This window comes from Oncorhynchus mykiss, chromosome 18 (genome assembly GCF_013265735.2).
Source record: "Oncorhynchus mykiss isolate Arlee chromosome 18, USDA_OmykA_1.1, whole genome shotgun sequence".
Lineage (NCBI taxonomy): Eukaryota > Metazoa > Chordata > Actinopteri > Salmoniformes > Salmonidae > Oncorhynchus > Oncorhynchus mykiss.
The window spans coordinates 56,821,087-56,839,384 of record NC_048582.1 but is presented as its reverse complement, the minus strand read 5'-3'; the positions used below and the strand labels follow the sequence as shown (position 1 = coordinate 56,839,384).

Sequence of the window (18,298 nt, the reverse complement as noted above, 5' to 3'; positions counted from 1 at the left end):
TAGCGTTACCGGTGGGTTGGAGGGGAAGTAGGGAGACCACTCCTCTCCCAGCGGTCCATCCTTTCCATCATCTGATCCATCGCTGATCCGATGGAGGATGGACGTGTGATGAAGGACACGCTCCTCCATCGTGTGGAGAGGGGTGGTCACTGCTCCTGCTGACTCCATACTTGTTGGTGCGGGCTTCTGTAACGCTCAAAGAGTGAATGGGTGTGGAGTCAGGTGCAGAGAGCAGAGGATTCGGGAAAAACACGCTTTAATGTCCAACCGAAAACGTACAATGGGTAACGCCGAACACAGGCGCAGTACACTCCACCCAAGTACACACTGGTATCTCACCGGACAGCGGAAAACCCACAATAATAAAGAACACCTCTTTACATAACAGTAACAAGCCTGCACAAACACAGGCGGGCTAACCGAACTTAAATAACCCCAACCAAAAAAAAACAACAAGGAACAGGTGAAACCAATTAGACAAAACCAAACGAAAAGGGGAAAAAGGGATTGGTGGCAGCTAGTAGACCGGAGACGACGACCGCCGAGCGCCACCCGAACGGGAAGGGGAGCCACCTTCGGTAATATTCGTGACAGGACAATGCATTGCAGCATGCCCTTGGTGTGTGGGCAGACCCAAACCATACAGTGATTTGTTTTGGAAACCCTGATGTGGGTTTCCAAATAATGAGATTTGAACAATGTAACTGTCTTACCTTATCGTAAATCAAATAATCTATGAATTACTACATTGTTTGTTTTTATCCTATAAGTCACAGCCGCACCAAAGGATGCTAAAACAAATGTTCCCTTATGGCGTATATTTCATTGTAAGGTTGTGGTTTTCCTGATCATGTTTTATACCTAAATAGTGATGTGTTGGCTAAGGTTTCAGAAAGTATCTAAATTACTAAGCAAACCCTTGAAGTCATAGTTCTTCTAACAGAGATGTAGAAAATGTCATTTGATTTGTCATTCTGATTTTACAACAAACTCCGATCACTCAGTTTCTCTTATCACGCAATTTAATTCTACCGATTTAATATGGACCTGCTCCAATAGAAAAGCCGGTGTGGATATTCATTGTGGATTCCAGGTTGTTCTTGAGAGGTGGGATAAGTCTTGAGAGTTAGGATTCCACATAGAAGTGTTCAACCTAAAGACCTAACAGAGACCAAACACAGGCAACTTAATCATTTTTTTCATTTAATTTATTTTCTTAGGAAAGAATCATGTCGCCAAGAACATCATTAGTGCTCTTAGAAAAATGAAATTTAAGTCGCATCAGTTTCATATCCTTGCCCATACAGCTTTTAACACAATCAATCCCAGTTGAGCAACAACTAAACTCAGCAAAAACGTCCCATTTTCAGGACAGTCATTCAAAGATAATTTGTAAAAATACAAATAACTTCACATAGCGTAATTGTAAAGGGTTTAAACACTGTTTCCCATGCTTGTTCAATAAACTATAAACAATTAATGAACATGCACCTGTGGAAAGGGTCGTTAAGACACTAACAGTTTACAGACGGTAGGCAATTAAGGTCACAGTTATGAAAACTTAGGACACCAAAGAGGCCTTTCTACTGACTCTGAAAAACACCAAAAGAAAGATGCCCAGGGTCCCTGCTCATCTGCGTGAACGTGCCTTAGGCATGCTGCAAGGAGACATGAGAACTGCAATGTCCGTACTGTGAGATGCCTAAGACAGCGCTACAGGGAGACAGAACGGACAGCTGATCATCCTCGCAGTGGCAGACCACGTGTAACAACACCTGCACAGAGTCGGTATATCCGAACATCACACCTGCGTGACAGGTACAGGATGGCAACAACAACTGCCCGAGATACACCAGGAAACCACAATCCCTCCATCAGTGCTCAGACTGTCCGCAATAAGCTGAGAGAGGTTGGACTGAGGGCTTGTAGGCCTGTTGTAAATCAGGTCCTCAGCAGACATCACCGGCAACAACGTCGCCTATAGACACAAACCCACAGTTGCTGGACCAGACAGGACTGGCAAAAAGTGCTCTTCACTGATGAGTTGCAGTTTTATCTTACCAGGGGTGATGGTCGGATTCACGTTTATCGTCGAAGGAATGAGCATTACACCGAGGCCTGTACTCGGGAGCAGGATTGATTTGGAGGTGGAGGGTCCGTCATGGTCTGGGGCGGTGTGTCACAGCATCATCGGACTGAGCTTGTTGTCATTGCAGGCAATCTCAACGCTGTGCGTTAAAGACATCCTCCTCCCTCATGTGGTATCCTTCCTGCAGGCTCATCCTGACATGACCCTCCAGCATGACAATTCCACCAGCCATACTGCTCATTCTGTGCGTGATTTCCTGCAAGACAGGAATGTCAGTGTTCTGCCATGGCCAGCGAAGAACTGGGATCTAAATCCCATTGAGCACGCCTGGGACCTGTTGGATTGGAGTGAGGGCTAGGGCCATTCCCCCCAGAAATGTCCGGGAACTTGTAGGCGTCTTGGTGGAAGAGGGAGGTAACATCTCCCAGCAAGAACTGGCAAATCTGGTGCAGTCCATGAGAAGATGCACTGCAGTATTTAATGCAGCTGGTGGCCACAACAGATACTGACTGTTACTTTTGATACCCCCCCCTTTGATCAGGGACACATTATTCAATTTCTGTTAGTCACATGTCTGTGGAACTTGTTCAGTTTATGTCTCAGTTGTTGAATCTTGTTATGCTCATACAAATATTTACATGTTAAGTTTGCTGAAAATAAACGCAGTTGACAGTGAGTTTATGTATTTTTTATATACACACACACACTGTCAAAAATTTCACAACATCTACTCATTCAAGGGTTTTTCTTTATTGTTACTATTTTCTACATTGTAGAATAATAGTGAAGACATAAACTATGAAATAACACCTATGAAATCCATGTAGTAACCAAAAGTGTTATGCAATTCCAAATATATTTTATATTTGAGATTCTTCAAAGAGCCACCATTTGCCTTGATGACAGCTCTGCACACTCTTGGCATTCTCTCAACCAGCTTCACCTGGAATGCCTTTCCAAAAGTCTTGGATTTCCCACATATATGCTGAGCACTTGTTGGTTGCTTTTCCTTCACTCTGCGGTCCGACTCATTACAAATTATCTCAATTTGGTTGAGTTCGGGGGATTTTGAAGGCCAGGTCATCTGATGCAGCACTCCATCACTCTCCTTCTTGGTAAAATAGCCCATACAAAATCTGGTGCTGTGTTGGGTCATTGTCCTGTTGAAAAACAAATGATAGTCTTACTATGCCCAAACCAGATAGGATGGCGTATCGCTGAAGAATGCTGTGGTAACCATGTTGGTTAAGTGTGCCTTGAATTCTAAATGAAACACTGACTGTGTCAACAGCAAAGCACCTCTCCTCCATGCTTTACGGTGGGAAATAAACATGCGGGGATCATCCGTTCACCCACACCGCATCTCACAAAGACACGGCGGTTGTAACCAAAAATCTCCAAAGGACAAATTTCCACGGGTCTAATGTCAATTGCTGGCGTTTCTTGGTCCAAGCAAGTCTCTTCTTATTGGTGCCATTTAGTAGTGGTTTCTTTGCAGCAATTTGACCATGAAGGCCTGATTCACAATCTCTGAACAGTTGATGTTGAGATGTGTCTGTTACTTGAACTCTGTAAAATAATTTATTTGGGCTGCAATTTCTGAGGCTCTCTAATGAACTTATCCTCTGCAGCAGAGTTAACTCTGGGTCTTCCATTCCTGTGGCGGTCCTCATGAGAGCCAATTTAACTATAGCGCTTGATGGTTCTTGAAATGTTATGTATTGACTGACCTTCATGTCTTAAAGTAATGATGAACTGTCGGTTCTCTTTGCTTATTTGAGCTGTTCTTGCCATAACATGGATAAAATAGGGCTATCTTCTGTATACCCGTCCTACCTTGTCACAATACAATTGATTGGCTCAAACGCATTAAGGAAAGAAATTCCACAAATTAACTTTTAACAAGGTATACCTCATGAAGCTGGTTGAGAGAATACCAAGTGTACACAGCTGTCATCAAGTCAAGGGGTGGCAATTTGAAGAATCTCTAATATAAAATATATTTGGATTTTTTACACTTTTGATTACTACATGATTCCATGTGTTTTATTTCCTAGTTTGTCTTCACTATTATTCTACAATGTAGAAAATAGTAAAAATAAATTAAAACCCTTGAATGAGTAGGTGTTCTAAAACTTTTGACCGGTAGTGTGTGTGTGTATGTATATATATATATGCACCTGCTCGTTGAACATCTCATTCCAACACCATGGGTCCCCCCTTGGCTTTGGTCCCCCCTTGGCTGCTATAACAGCCTCTACTCTTCTGGGAAGGCTTTCCACTAGATGTTGGAACATTGCTGTAGGGACTTGCTTCCATTCAGCCACAAGAGCATTAGTGAGGTTGGGTACTGATGTTGGACGATAAGGCCTGGCTCCCAGTCGGTATTCCAATTCATCCCAAAGGGGTTGCGATCAGGGCTCTGCGCAGGCCAGTCAAGTTCTTCCACACCAATCTCAACAAACCATTTCTGCATGGAACTCACTTTGTGCACGAGGGCATTGTCATGCTGAAACAGGAAAGGACCCTTCCCCAAACTGTTGCCACAAAGTTGGAAGCACAGAATCGTCTATAATTATTACTCCTCCTCCACCAAACTTTACAGTTGGCACTATGCATTTGGGAAGGTAGCGTTTGACTGGCATCCACCAAAACCAGGCTTGTCCATTAGACTGCCAGATGGTGAAGCATGATTCATCACTCCAGAGAACGTGTTCCCATTGCTCCAATGGCAGCAAGCTTTACACCACTCCAGCCAACTCTTGGCGTTGCGCATGGTGATTTTAGGCTTGGGTGCAGGTTTACACGATTCACCGGTCCTGTTCTGTGAGCTTGTGTGGCCTACCACTTCCCAGCTGAGCCATTGTTACTCCTAGACGTTTACACTTCACAATAACAGCACTTACAGTTGACCGGGGCAGTTCTAGCAGGGCAGAAAGGTGACATCCTATGACAGTGCCATGTTGAAATTCACTGAGCTCTTTAGTAAGGCCATTCTACTGTAAATGTTTGACTATGAAGATTGCATGGCTTTGTGCTCGATTTTATCCACCTGTCAGCAACGGGTACAGCTGAAATAGCCGAATCCACTCATTTGAAGGGGTGTCCACATACTGTTGTATATATAGTGTATATTTTATGGTCAAACAAATTAAGGATTTGTAAAAATTAATTCAGCCTCATTTACTCCCACACAGCAAAAAAAAACAAAAACAGAAGTGACTAAGAAAAAAATAAATAGAAAATAAAAATATAAAACTGTTCAGTGTATCTTAGAATCTGATTGGTTTTGCCCAAGGCAAAACTCATTTCTGAGGTGTAAAGAACATTTTCAATATTCATCTAAATAAAAGGACAACTAAATAGATGCTTTCAATTGCTTGAAGTAGGTACTATAGCCTACCTCGGTCTGTTTCTTCTAGAACTCTGTACAGTGTTTTTTCCTGTTTTTATCTTCCACTACACTTTTCTTCAATCTCTCAAAGTAATTCTCAAATAATATATACATACATACAAGCATACTATACTTCTGAACACAAAAGCAGGTGAATGCATTGCTTCACTAAGTGGATGAGGGTTACATCAGTTATCATCATCAACATTGACCTACTACAGTGAAGCATTTGCAGTGACTTGGGTGCACTTGTGTTCCTCAACCAACCCTCTCCCCATGCAATAAAAAAATGGTCTCTCCTACAATCTGCCTAAACCCTCCATATAAATCTGCTGTAGTTGAGGTAGAATGAAAACCACCAGAGTCAAAGCCCTGCTTCATAATATCAGAGGAGAAAAGCATACAGCGCTTCAAAAAAAGTTATTTAGATTTGTTTTTTTAAACATACAAAAATTGATCACACATAAAGCAATAGCCATGTACATCTGTGTTTCACCAATACACAACTATCAAAACATGATTCCAAATTAAAATAAGGCCTTTCAAATGACATGTCTAACATATCGCCAGTTAGATTGAGTTTTGAAACATTTCAACTTAAACTCCAGAACTAAGGTCTATGAGGGAACATAGATCAGAATCTGAATCTAGATACCGTTGAAGTTAAAGGGGTACTTCAGGATTTTGGCAATGAAGCCTTTTATCTACTTCCCCAGTCAGATGAACTTGTGGATAGCATTTCTATGTCTTTGCGTGCAGTTTGAAGTTAGTTGCTAACTAGCTCTAGAGTAATTGCTAACTAGTCTATGGGTATCTGTTAGTATAGACTTCCAGTCATTGAGCTAACACTAGTAAGCATTGGCTTGTGAAACTACCTCTAACTTCCTTCATACAGGACACAGACATACACATGGTATCCACGAGCTGGTCTGACTATGGGGAAGTCTTTTATTTTCTCAGGTAGATATATGGCCTCATTGCCAAAATCCCAAAGGGTCCCTTTAAGATATAGAATTGGTGTTCTGTTTTTCATTTTAACTGGCCTACAATTTATTTTTGTAGGAATTATACAAATGATACTGCAGCCTGACATCCTCAGGACAACAATATATCCTCCTTGTAAGAAATGCTTTAAAGATAATACAAACCTTTCCTTTACATAGTGAGGAAAACGTTAAGAGTCCAGTGTTTGAGGTATGATTATTTTTCTAGAAAAAAAAAGAGAAAAAAACTCCATTCACACATTCTGTAATATTTGTATTTAAATGTATGTTTTTGGGTGTATTTATTTGTATGTTTTTGGGTGTATTTATTTAACATAAGTGTCTGCCCTTTTAGGCTCCCAAGGTCAAAGAGTCCAGACAAGGAGGAAGAGAAAGATACGGAAACAGTCACAAGACCAGAATCTGGACTGTAAGTTCAGAAAAAAAACAATAACACCCCTTAAAAAGTATCAAGTACCAGCAGCCCTTGCTGCATCAAGGCTTCTTCTCCTTCTTCCTTTTGTCCGGTTTACCTCCAGCTGTTGTCGTGGCAACACTAGGCCGCCTGATATGCTGCACCACGACCCTCCCGTTGGCCTCGCACTGCAAGGTGTATCTCTCTGGGGTCAGGGGTCGTCCTGAGCCGTCCCTCAGCCTGGAGAATATGTCCCTGGAGAGGTGCTCCATGCGCTGGCCTGCGGCACCAAGAGCCTTGGCCGTGTGCTGCCTCTCCCTGAGCAGCCTGCTCCTCTGGGCCTGCAGCCTCTCCACCTCCTCCTGGAGCCCCGTGATAGCATCCAGCTTGCGCTTGCGACAGTTCTGCGCCGCCAGCTTGTTCTTCCCTCGCCGCCTGATGTCCCTCAGGAAGGCAACCTGGGTGGGCGAGAGGCCATGCCCCTCCAGGAGCTCCAGAAACTCCTCTACGGGCATGCTGACGATCTCCGCCGCCGAGAACGGGACATGCAGGGCCCGGGTGCGGAGTTCGTCGCGGCTAAGCTCCCGGGCTTCGTCATCTTCCCCGTCTTCATCGCTGAAAGGCTCCTCTTTGATGGCTTTGTGGGGAAAAGTGGTGGCTGACGGTTCGGAGAAGGCTGCGGAGGAGTAGCTGTGGTCGTGCCACACGCTCTCGCTGAAATCCACAGGCGACCATGTGTGGTAGTTGGCAATGCTCTTGGAGGGGAGGGAGTCCACCTCACTGCTGTAGCCCGTAGCCCCACCCTCATCCTCAAAAAACGAACTGGAAGACGATGACGACACCTCAGATGCACCTGGGGAGTCAAGTGTACATATGAATGTGTAAACTAATTTACAATGTTTAGAATGTTGCAGAGATGTGATGTACAGGGCCTTTGGAAAGTATTCAGACCTCTTGACTTTTTCCACATTGTTACGTAACAGCTTTCTTTTAGAAATGGAAATCCTCAGTAATCTACACACAATACCCATAATGTCAAAACAAAAACAGGTTTAGAAATGTGTGCAAATGCATTAAAAAATAAAAAAGTTTTAAATGTAAATAAAGTATTCAGACCTAGGGTTGCAAAGTGTTGGAAAATTTCCGGAATTTTCCATGGGAAGTTAAGTTAAATTAATTTTAAAAAAAAGTTAGCTTACAACAGTGAAACTTTGTGGGATACACATAAAGGCAATTCTAGGTCTTATATTGGTTAAACTATCCCCAATTCATTGGATTTGCAACCCTCTGCATGCACAGTGCACTCTTCCATCACACGTGCAGCTGATTCTCAAGATCTTGCACACCAATGAGATGCTATTGAGCCCACACTACTATACTGTCTGAGCCAAGGACTACATGCTTTCTGGTAAGTTTTGATTACAATACTGGGTGGGGTGAATATATTTTGTATGACATACATGATTTTTTGTTAACTAATAAATGGTAGCCTGAATCAAAGTGTTTAAATAATTTCTAACTTGTTAACCATTTCTGCTAGTTAGTTTTTTGCTACCATGTGGGTTTTAGCTTGCTTGAGCCTGCTAACTGAGGAGTGTTAATTCACCTGTTTCCATACATGTTTAAAACATTTATCTCACAAAGGAGTTGTTTAATCTAACTGCTTAACTATTTATCTGTACTTGTATTTATTTTTTACTCATTTGTTTCTAATCTTTACAGGAAAATGCCATGGGCACTATCTGATGTGTGGAGACATTTCACTGCAGCTAATGAAGAAGGAAAAGCTGTGTACATTTGCAAATACTGTGCCAAATCATATGTGAAGAATGCAACGAATATGCAGAATCATCTGGCCAAGTGCATACAGTTCCCTCAGCCTCTGACAACAAGCAACCTCTGACAAAAGTCCCTCTACTTCTATTCGAGGTGAAAATGATGAATCAGACACCTTATCGATAGCAACAGCTCATGGTCCTCCTGGAATCAGAAGTTGTTTTTTTTACTCAATGGAGGAACGTAGTCAGAAATGCAGAGGAATGTCTTGCTCGAGCTGTGTATGCAAATGGTTCACTTCTGATGCTCACGGGAAATGTGTATTGGAAGAGATTTCTGAATGTTCTTTGCCCAGGATACACCCCTCCAACCAGACATGCTTTATCTACTCATTTGCTGGATGCAGAGTTCAGCAGAGTTCAAGTGAAGGTGAAGCAAATCAGAGAAAGCAGACTGTATTGCAATCATCTCTGATGGGTGGTCAAATGTTCGTGGGCAAGGAATAATTAACTACATCATCTCCACCCCTCAACCAGGATTCTACAAGAGCACAGACACAAGGGACAACAGACACACCGGTCTCTACATTGCAGATGAGCTGAAGGCAGTCATGCACTGGTGACAGAAAATGCTACGAACATGAAGGCTGCTTGGTCTAAAGTGGAGGAGTCCTACCTTCACATCATACCAATTGGCTGTTCTGCTCATGCATTGAATCTGCTCAAGGACATCATGGCACTGAAAACAATGGATACACTCTACAAGAGAGCCAAGGAAATGGTTAGGTATGTCAAGTGTCATTATAGCAGCAATCTACCTCACCAGCAAAGTGAGAAGAATAAGAGCACCACATTGAATGCCATCCTGACTGCAGATGTAAGGAAAGAAATCCGTACTGCCCTGCCCACTTCACTGTTGCTCCAAGCAGAGCAAACTGCAGTTCAGAATTACACCAAAAAGCGTGAAGACTTCTGCCTGATGCACATACACGCAGCAACGTACATGTTGGAGCCCAAGTACGCCGGCAAGAACATCCTGTCTGGTGCAGAGATCAACAAGGCCTATGGTGTAATCACTACCGTGTCTCGCCACCTTGGCCTGGATGAGGGCAAGGTTCTTGGCAGTCTGGCGATGTACACTTCCAAGCATGGGCTTTGGGATGGAGATGCAATATGGCAGTCGTGCCAATATATAGCCACCTGATGGAAGGGACTTTGTGGATCTGAGGCTCTTTCCCCTGTTGCTTCCATCATCCTCCAAATCCCACCAACATCAGCTGACTCAGAGCGCACCTGATCCTTGTTTGGGAACACACACCAAAGCATGCAACAGGCTGACCAATACAAGGGTTGAAAAATTGGTGGCCACCCGGCCAAATTTGAGGCTTTTTGAGCCTGACAACGAGCCATCCTCAACAAGGTTGGAAAGTGACAGTGAAGATGAGGCCTCAGAGTCTGATGTTCAAGAAGTGGACACTGAGGAGGTCCACGGAGAAGACATGGAAGCCTGAGAGGAAGACAACCAAAGCTTTAGTTTCTAGACTATCATTGAAAACATTTTTGGGAGATGCGATGGATCATTGGGGATCATTCAATATTCCCTTTCTTTTGTTGTTCAGTGAAATCATCCCATGTGAAGAGTCAACTCATTTAATTTAAGTTCAAGTTGTAACAAATTTTTAAAATTTTATTTCTATTGGAAGGATTTAATCATTTGCAATTATGTCTAGTTATGATAAGGTTGAAAATAAAATAAGAGAGCCGCACACTCTAGGAGCTCAGATGCAAAAATGTAATGTCCAACGTTTCGACAGCCAAGCTGTCTTCATCAGGGTATAATCAAACACTGCGGGATGACTCGTTTATATAGTGTCAAAAGACACAGGTGTCTGTAATCATGGCCAGGCGTGGCCTAATATCATTGGTTAATAATCAAATATTAAAATGTCATACAAAGAACAGCATACAAACAAATGGATAGCATACGATCATAGATTAATTTGACTATACAAGTTTACACACAATTACAATGGCAAAGTCACAATAATCACAAGAATGGCTTCAGATCAAAGTCTACGTTGAGACCGAAGGGAGCAAGGGTCTTTAAATTAAAGATCCAGGCAGCCTCTCGTTTTAACAATAAATTATCAAGGTCACCCCCTCTCCTAGGGAGGGTGACATGTTCGATGCCAATATAAAGCAGAGACGAAATCGAGTGGCCTGCCTCCAAGAAGTGGGCCACAACTGGATAAGTAAAGTTTTTACACCTAATGGTGCTACGATGCTCTGAGATACGTACTTTTAATTTGCGCTTTGTTTTACCTACATCATTTTTACCACAAGGACAAGTTATAAGATAAATAACTGCCTTAGTGGAGCACGTGATAACACCTTTTATTGGGATCGATTTCCCTGTTTGTGGGTGTTTGAAGGATCTACATTTATAAGTGCCATTGCATTGAGCACAGCCATTACATTTGTAATTTCCATCCAGTAGGGGCGCAAATAGACGTTGTTCAGGAATATCTTGTGGTGGTAAATCAGAGTTTACCAATTGGTCTCTGAGATTTCTGCCCCGCGAGAATACGACCAAGGGAAGGTCCGAAAACACATTACCAAGACTATCATCGGATTTTAGGATGTGCCAATGTTTGTGAACAATTCCCTTAAATTCTATTGATTCGACAGAATTGCCTTTGCCCTACAGCCAATTCTGTCGAATCAAAAGAATTTGCAAAAAACAGTCCGATTTCAACAGAAATATGGCTGAGACGCAAAGAAAGTTCAAGGAGAGGGGCTACAAGAATGATCAGATTAATATTGCCATTGAGAAAATTCAAAACAAAACGAGACATGACCTTTTTCAAGGTCAGTCTCGCAAAAAGACGCATTCTTGCGTTCTAACTACCCCGCTATTCAAAGTGCTCTGAACAAATTAAGGGAATTGTTCACAAACATTGGCACATCCTAAAATCCGATGATAGTCTTGGTAATGTGTTTTCGGACCTTCCCTTGGTCGTGATGCTGGGCTTGAATGCCAAGCATCACATCTGGAAGACACCTGGCACCATCCCTATAGTGAAGCATGGTGGTGGTAGCATCATGCTGTGGAGAGTTTTTCAGCGTCAGGGACTGGGAGACTCGCCAGGTTTGAGGCAAAGATGGACAGAGCAAAGTACAGAGAGATCCTTCATGAAAACCTGCTCCAGAGCGCTCAGGACCTCAGACTGAGGCAAAGGTTCACCTTCCAACAGGACAACGACCCTAAGCACACAGCCAAGACAACACAGGAGTGGCTTCGGGACAAGTCTCAATGTCCTTGAGTGGCCCAGCCAGAGCCAGGACTTGAACCCGATCGAACATCTCTGAAAATAGCTGTGCAGTGACGCTCCCCATCCAACCTGACAAGAGCTTGAGAGGATCTGCAGAGAAGAATGGAAGAAACTCCCCAAATACAGGTGTGCCAAGCTTGTAGTGTCATACCCAAGAAGACTCGAGGCTGTAATCGCTGCCAAATGCCCTTCCAAAAATACTGCGTGTAAAGGGTCTGAATACTTATGTAAATGTCATCTGTTTTTTTGTTGTTAATACATTTGCAAAAATGTCAAACTGTTTTTGCTTTGTCATTATGGGGTATTTGGTGTAGATTGATGAGGAAAAAATGTAATTGTATACATTTTAGAATATGGCTGTAACATATCAAAATGTGGAAAAATGTAAGGGGTCTGAAACATTTCCTTAGGCACTGTATATAGCACAACAGAGGATCATCATGTCCCCTCTCCACAATGCATTACTATCCCCACCAGTGTTTACCCTATTCTTTTTAAGCAGTGGTTGCAACAGTCGTGGAAGGGAGGGTTTGTGGGTGTGGCTTAAATAAGTCCGGAATTGGCGGAAGAGAGAAGTGTGCTGTTTTTCAGCTAATTTCCTGCAATTCTATCATCTATTTCCATGGCTATTTCTGTGTTCTTAAGCTCAAACATTATAACAAAACCAATGAGGACCCCAATCAGGGCCCCTGGGATGTTCCCTGTGTGGCCATTCAGTAATCCAGCCATGGCACAAATACTCCTAAATTCATTGATTTTTTAATTTTCAATTCTCCCCTACAGTGTAGTTTTAATTTAGGTGATTTCTAGTTCAATGATTATATTACTTAGAAATATGTAGGTCAATTATCTTTCCTACATACTTTCTAGTCATTTAAGTATTTCTTTTTTTGGTGTGGCAGCAACAATTTAGCAGCGGCGGTACAGGGGAAACACTGAACATTGCACCTCCCTAAAGCAGCCCCACAAGTCTTCCAACTCACTTGGGGAGTCTGGGCCTCGAGAGCTGCTCTCCAGGGAAAGACCGGAGTCTGAGTCAAGGTCCTCCAGGACACGAGGGTCGATGCCCTGTAGAATCCCCAGCAGCTGGGCGTCCATGGTTTCCAAGCAGCCATCCAGCCCCAGGAGGTTGATCTGGTCAAACACTGCCTCATCCAAACAGCCTTCCAGTGCACCATGGGACGATGACCCATTTCGTGTTCCGTTGACCACCACAGCGTTCGGTAGTGCAACCAGCCCTGTGGTTGTACCAGGTGACGAGTTGGAGGAGTTTGTGGACTCGAGTCGGAAGAGGGGCCCTCTTGGTTGCCGTGCCACCAGGGTCCTGACTCCACCCCTCGGGGGGATCATGTCGTAGACGGAGCCTGTTACCATGGCATCGCGGAGACTGACATCCTGGCTGATGGCGCTGGAGATGTCGGCGTCGAGATCAGACAGCTGCTGAGGAACCAGTGGGTCTAAATCCTGAAGAACACACACACACACACACACGTTATAAAAAGGCACGGACATAGACACACACTGACATATACAGTAGCGCTCAGGTAAATCACAGTAGCGCACAGGTAAATCACAGTAGCGCACAGGTAAATCCTAAAACCCTTGGGAGTTCGAAACCAATATTCGATAACTGACATTTTCAAATCACCTTCTCTATTCACAAATATTACCAAGACATCATAATCATTATCAAGGGATACTACTTACGTCAAATTCATAGATGGGTAGGGACAGGAATTGGCTCCAGTGCTGGTCGATGTCAGGGGGGTGGGGGTCCTCAGAGCTGGAGAGAGGGGCTCCGCTACCTAACAAACCCTGGAATCAACAACACATAGTCAAATCGTCACACTGTGGAAAATCTGTGATGAAAAACATAACAAGGCAAGCACAGCGCCTATTACAAACACACAAAACAAAACACACATCAAACACTGAGCAAATAGTATGTTAAACAAAGGCACGCCTACAGAGCTGAACGCTTAATCTAGCTAGCTAGCCTATTCCAAGACAGAATAAAAAATAAAAAAGACTTGTTCTATGTCATCGCTGTATGTACCTCATGTTCTAGTGTGGAACTGAGAGCCAGCTGGGTCAGGGAAACAGGTTCCTCTCTGCCTTCATCACCATACTCTTGGATCCGCCCCTTCAGTTCCTCAACCTCCTGATAACAGGAAAGACCGATAGAACAGAATACATTTAGGTACGTTTCCATACAGTTTTTATAGCGTATACAAAAACAATTACGACAGCTGTGATGGAAACAGGAAGTTTTGGTACAATTTTATAAATGCAGACATAATATTTTTTTACGACATGGTGAGATATTTTTGTGGCTAAAATTGGGGAAGAAATGGAGGTGGAAATGTCTTTATGCAGAGAAATATTGATAAAATGCAACATGTAAAGCATTGGTCCCATGTTTCTGGAGTGAAAATAAAATATCCCAGAAATGTTCCATATATATGCTCAAAAAACGTATTTCTCTCAAATTTTGGGAACACATTTGTTTACATCCCTGTTAGTGAGCATTTCTCCTTTGCCAAGATAATCCACCTGACAGGTGTGGCATATCAAGAAGCTGATTACACAGCATACTCATTACACAGGTACACCTTGTGCTGGGGAAAAAAGGCCACCTGTGCAGTTGTCACACAATGTCACAAATGTCTAAAGTTAAGGGAGCGTGCAATTGGCATGCTGACTGAAGGAATGTCTAACAGAGCGGTTGCCAGAGAACGTAATGTTTATTTCTCTACCATAAGCTGCCTCCAGTGTTGTTTTAGAGAATTTGGCAGTATGTCCAACCGGCCTCAAAACCGAAGACCACGTGTAACCACGCCAGCCGAGAACCTCCACATCCGGCATCTTCATCTGCGGGATCGTCTGAGACCAGCCATCCAGACAGCTGATAAAACTGAGGAGTATTTCTGCCTGTAATAAAGCCCTTTTGTGATTGGCTGGGCCTGTCTCCCAAGTGACTATGCCCCTGCAGGCCCACCCATGGCTGCTCCCCTGCCCAGTCTTGTGAAATCCATAGATTAGTGCCGAATACATGTATTCCAAGTGACAGAAGGATATCAATTAACTGTAACCCAGTAAAATCTTAGAAATTATTGCATGTTGCATTTATATTTTTGTTCAGTATAATAACCATCATATTGAAGTAAACTTGGAGTCATGCGATGATACGTTGTGTGTTCCTCCCACTATGACTCAGGAAAACATGCAGTTTATTAATAAGCTACAGATTAAATAAATTCTGAACTTCACAGGGTGGTGAAAGTGCACAGTGAGCTTGATGTTCCTATCCAAAACATATCAGGGGTCTTATTCTGGTGACATGATCAATGGTTGACTGCCTTATCCATTATAATCTCATCATGTATGACTAGCCTACCCACACTATCTTTGAGCTGTTGGCTAGAGCGCACCTGCTAAGACCCAAGTATTTAACGTAACAGTTTGTGACAAAACTACTGCTGGAGTTGAAAATGCGATGGAAACTTAAGCAAAAAAGTACATTTTGTGCACTACGTCATCACCCACTGATTTGTATCCATAACAAGTCAATTTGGTGGCAACACACCACTGGTGAGAAAATGAGCATATTTTATTTATGTGGATTCTAGAATTTTGGAGTGAATATATGTCACCAATTGAATAAAAAAACAGCTATTGAGAGGTAGAGAGAAAGGAAATGTGAAGATAATGAGGGAGTCCAGAGAAAAGGGGTAAAAGATGGAGAGAAAGAGAGAATGGGACAAAGACAGTTTTGTAAGCAGTGTCAGTCATTGTGATTAAACCAACTGTTACAGGCCTATTCAAGGCTGAGTGAGTCCAGCAGCCTAGCAATCTTCGCCTAAGAAGAATGTCTGAAACATTGCCCCTTATATTGTAGCTTTATAGGAGGAATGACTTAGGCATCTGCTTTCTGCTACAATGAACCAATTGTGACCGTTAAATGACTGAGGCCCCGCTTAACTGTTACTGCACTGCTGTTAACCACCACGGTTATCAATCTGTTGACAACTGTGGTTGCGGTTGTTCAACAGGTTGATGCATGAACTTGTGTTTCAACTGTGTCTAGAGCCACAAGATGATTTAGACCCAGGAACGTGTATGAGCAGGTGTGTGAGTGTATCCTATATAAATGGGGTGTTACACAATACAAATCTCCCAATAGCAGCAAGTGAATTCGTGGGAGATAAGATAACACAGCCTTCGCCATTAGACAGTCCTGAACTATAAGGAGCCTTTGCCCCACAAAAACTCACCCAAGGACCAAAAGAGAAAAGTTTAAATCCCCCCACTTAACAGGGTTTCCAAAATGCCATCATGGTCACAGCCCTACAAACACACCGCTGAAACCTACAACATTAGACTAATAGTAAGTAGTAAATTAAGCGTCTGGGATTGACACACCTACAAAGTCCCAGACAAGTGCAATTTCGAAATTGGGCAGTGCATTATCAGCTCCTCTTGTCATGTTAGGTCATTGCATACCTTAGAGAGCTATTTATAAGTTGTCAGAAATGTCCAGATCAACTAGCCCATGTAAGTTAACGATATTTTTCCGGGTTTTTCAGACCAAAAAGACAGTTTTGTAATTTTTTAGTCACTCAAATATCACGACTAACAGACATAGCAAAACGTATAGAACTGAAAGAAAAAAAAGCTTTAAAAATGTACAATTCTCTCCACCAAGAAGAAGGTAATGAACAGCTTGTCATGAAGTGCTTGTGCCCCTAGAAATAAACGTGGCGCGTGCGCACCCGTGGGGCGCTGGATGTTCCCCAATGCTTGAAGGGGGACCCGATTGAAACAGTTTCGGAACCCCTGAGTTAGCCAAATAGTATAGGCCTATCAGAATACACTTACAGTTAGCTACACTTGTTGAGTAGCTAAAGGCTTGGGGGTTAGCATTTCGTCACAATAACTTCACATTAGGTAACTTTTAGCAAAATTAGCTAATGCCATCTCGCTGCAGCACTCGCCTCATTGGGTATCTCGCAGGCTCCAGTGCTGGGATAAGGCCCCGGCCCACTTAGCTGGGGGGCAGTATGGCTTTCGTCGACGGCGAGAAGTTCAGTGTCGTTGGCCTCTTCCCCGGTACTCTCTGACAACAGCCCCGCGCTAACATTACTGTTACTCGTGCTGTTTGGTGGCTCTCGGAACTCAGAGCTGTCAGGTACTTGGTGTACGAGCCACGCGCTCAGCTGCGTAGGGAACCGGATGGGCGACCCAAGCGCCCTCACCTCATCCAGGAGCCGACGGCAGGCGAAGAAATAATCCAACTCGGGACATTTGGGGTGCACGCTGTACCCGTCCCAGTTGTCCCTCAAACTGTGAAACGGTGTCTGGATGTAGGCTGAGCTAGGACCGTCGCTAATCTCTAGCGGTGAGTAGGAGCCGTTCAAGTAACTGTCGACATCCACGCGAACTCCGATCAAACTGAGTAAGATCGTAAATTGGATCAGTCCTTCTGTGAAGTATTTCTTCACGTTTTGCATATTTTTCACACTTTTGGAAGAACGTCTGTGGAGAAACGCTGGCCCCAGAGTTCACTTTAGACTACCAAACAAAGAAAATGCCAAACAAAAGAACACGCTTTTCCAATCAGACAAAGAGGTCTGCCTGACTGTACGCGGCCGGCGAAAGCTTTAGATAGCTAGCTACTGCACTACCGGTTTCTGATAACTTCCTGACAGAGACATGTCCTCAAACGAAGAACTGTACCACAATCGAATACAATAAATAATTTAAACTTAGATAAAACTATGATCTACGGGAATCTCCCGTTTATGTATGGTGTTACAAACGACTTATAATACAAAGTAAATATCCCGAACCTGTTCTTTCACCCCCTATCAGCTGCAAGGAGACTTGGGGAGGGATTTGCATAATTCACTTAAAATCGCCCCAAAGCTTCCATCGCAACAGGGTCCGATTGGTTGAAGATGTATTATGTTATGGAGGGAGCCAATCGTAGCGTCCCACCGGCTGTTAGTTGGATGCAAAATGTCACCCCATTCATTGGATTTCCGCCACAAACAAGACATACATTTATACTTAGAAATGATGCTTAAAACACATTTTATTCAATATTACACTGTTTCAGATAATGCATCACAAGAACACTACCGTTATTTTAAAACGGAACCTTGTTGTCAGGGGCGGGACCGGGATGGTACTTCCGGTGACTTAAAAAAAAAAAAAGAAGAGAAGTTTGGCCCACTGACCTACTTCGAGTCCAGTAGGCTCGACCTACCGTATCAATGAATAAACCATTTTCGAATGAATGGAGAAGTTA

The 18,298-nt window shown here is 43.2% G+C and overlaps 1 protein-coding gene across 1 annotated transcript; it reads right to left on the bottom strand.

Moving 5' to 3' along the window:
- Nucleotides 1-5,895: 5,895 nt before the first annotated feature.
- LOC110496561 (endoplasmic reticulum membrane sensor NFE2L1) lies at nucleotides 5,896-17,851 on the bottom strand. Its single transcript, XM_021572530.2, has 5 exons — nucleotides 16,983-17,851; nucleotides 14,045-14,149; nucleotides 13,696-13,803; nucleotides 12,972-13,452; nucleotides 5,896-7,734 (listed from the first exon to the last, which is right to left on the bottom strand). Exons 1-5 carry the CDS (start codon nucleotides 17,496-17,498, stop codon nucleotides 6,962-6,964), a joined length of 1,983 nt encoding a protein of 660 aa, XP_021428205.1. The 5' UTR covers nucleotides 17,499-17,851; the 3' UTR covers nucleotides 5,896-6,961.
- Between the last annotated feature and the right edge of the window lie 447 nt (nucleotides 17,852-18,298).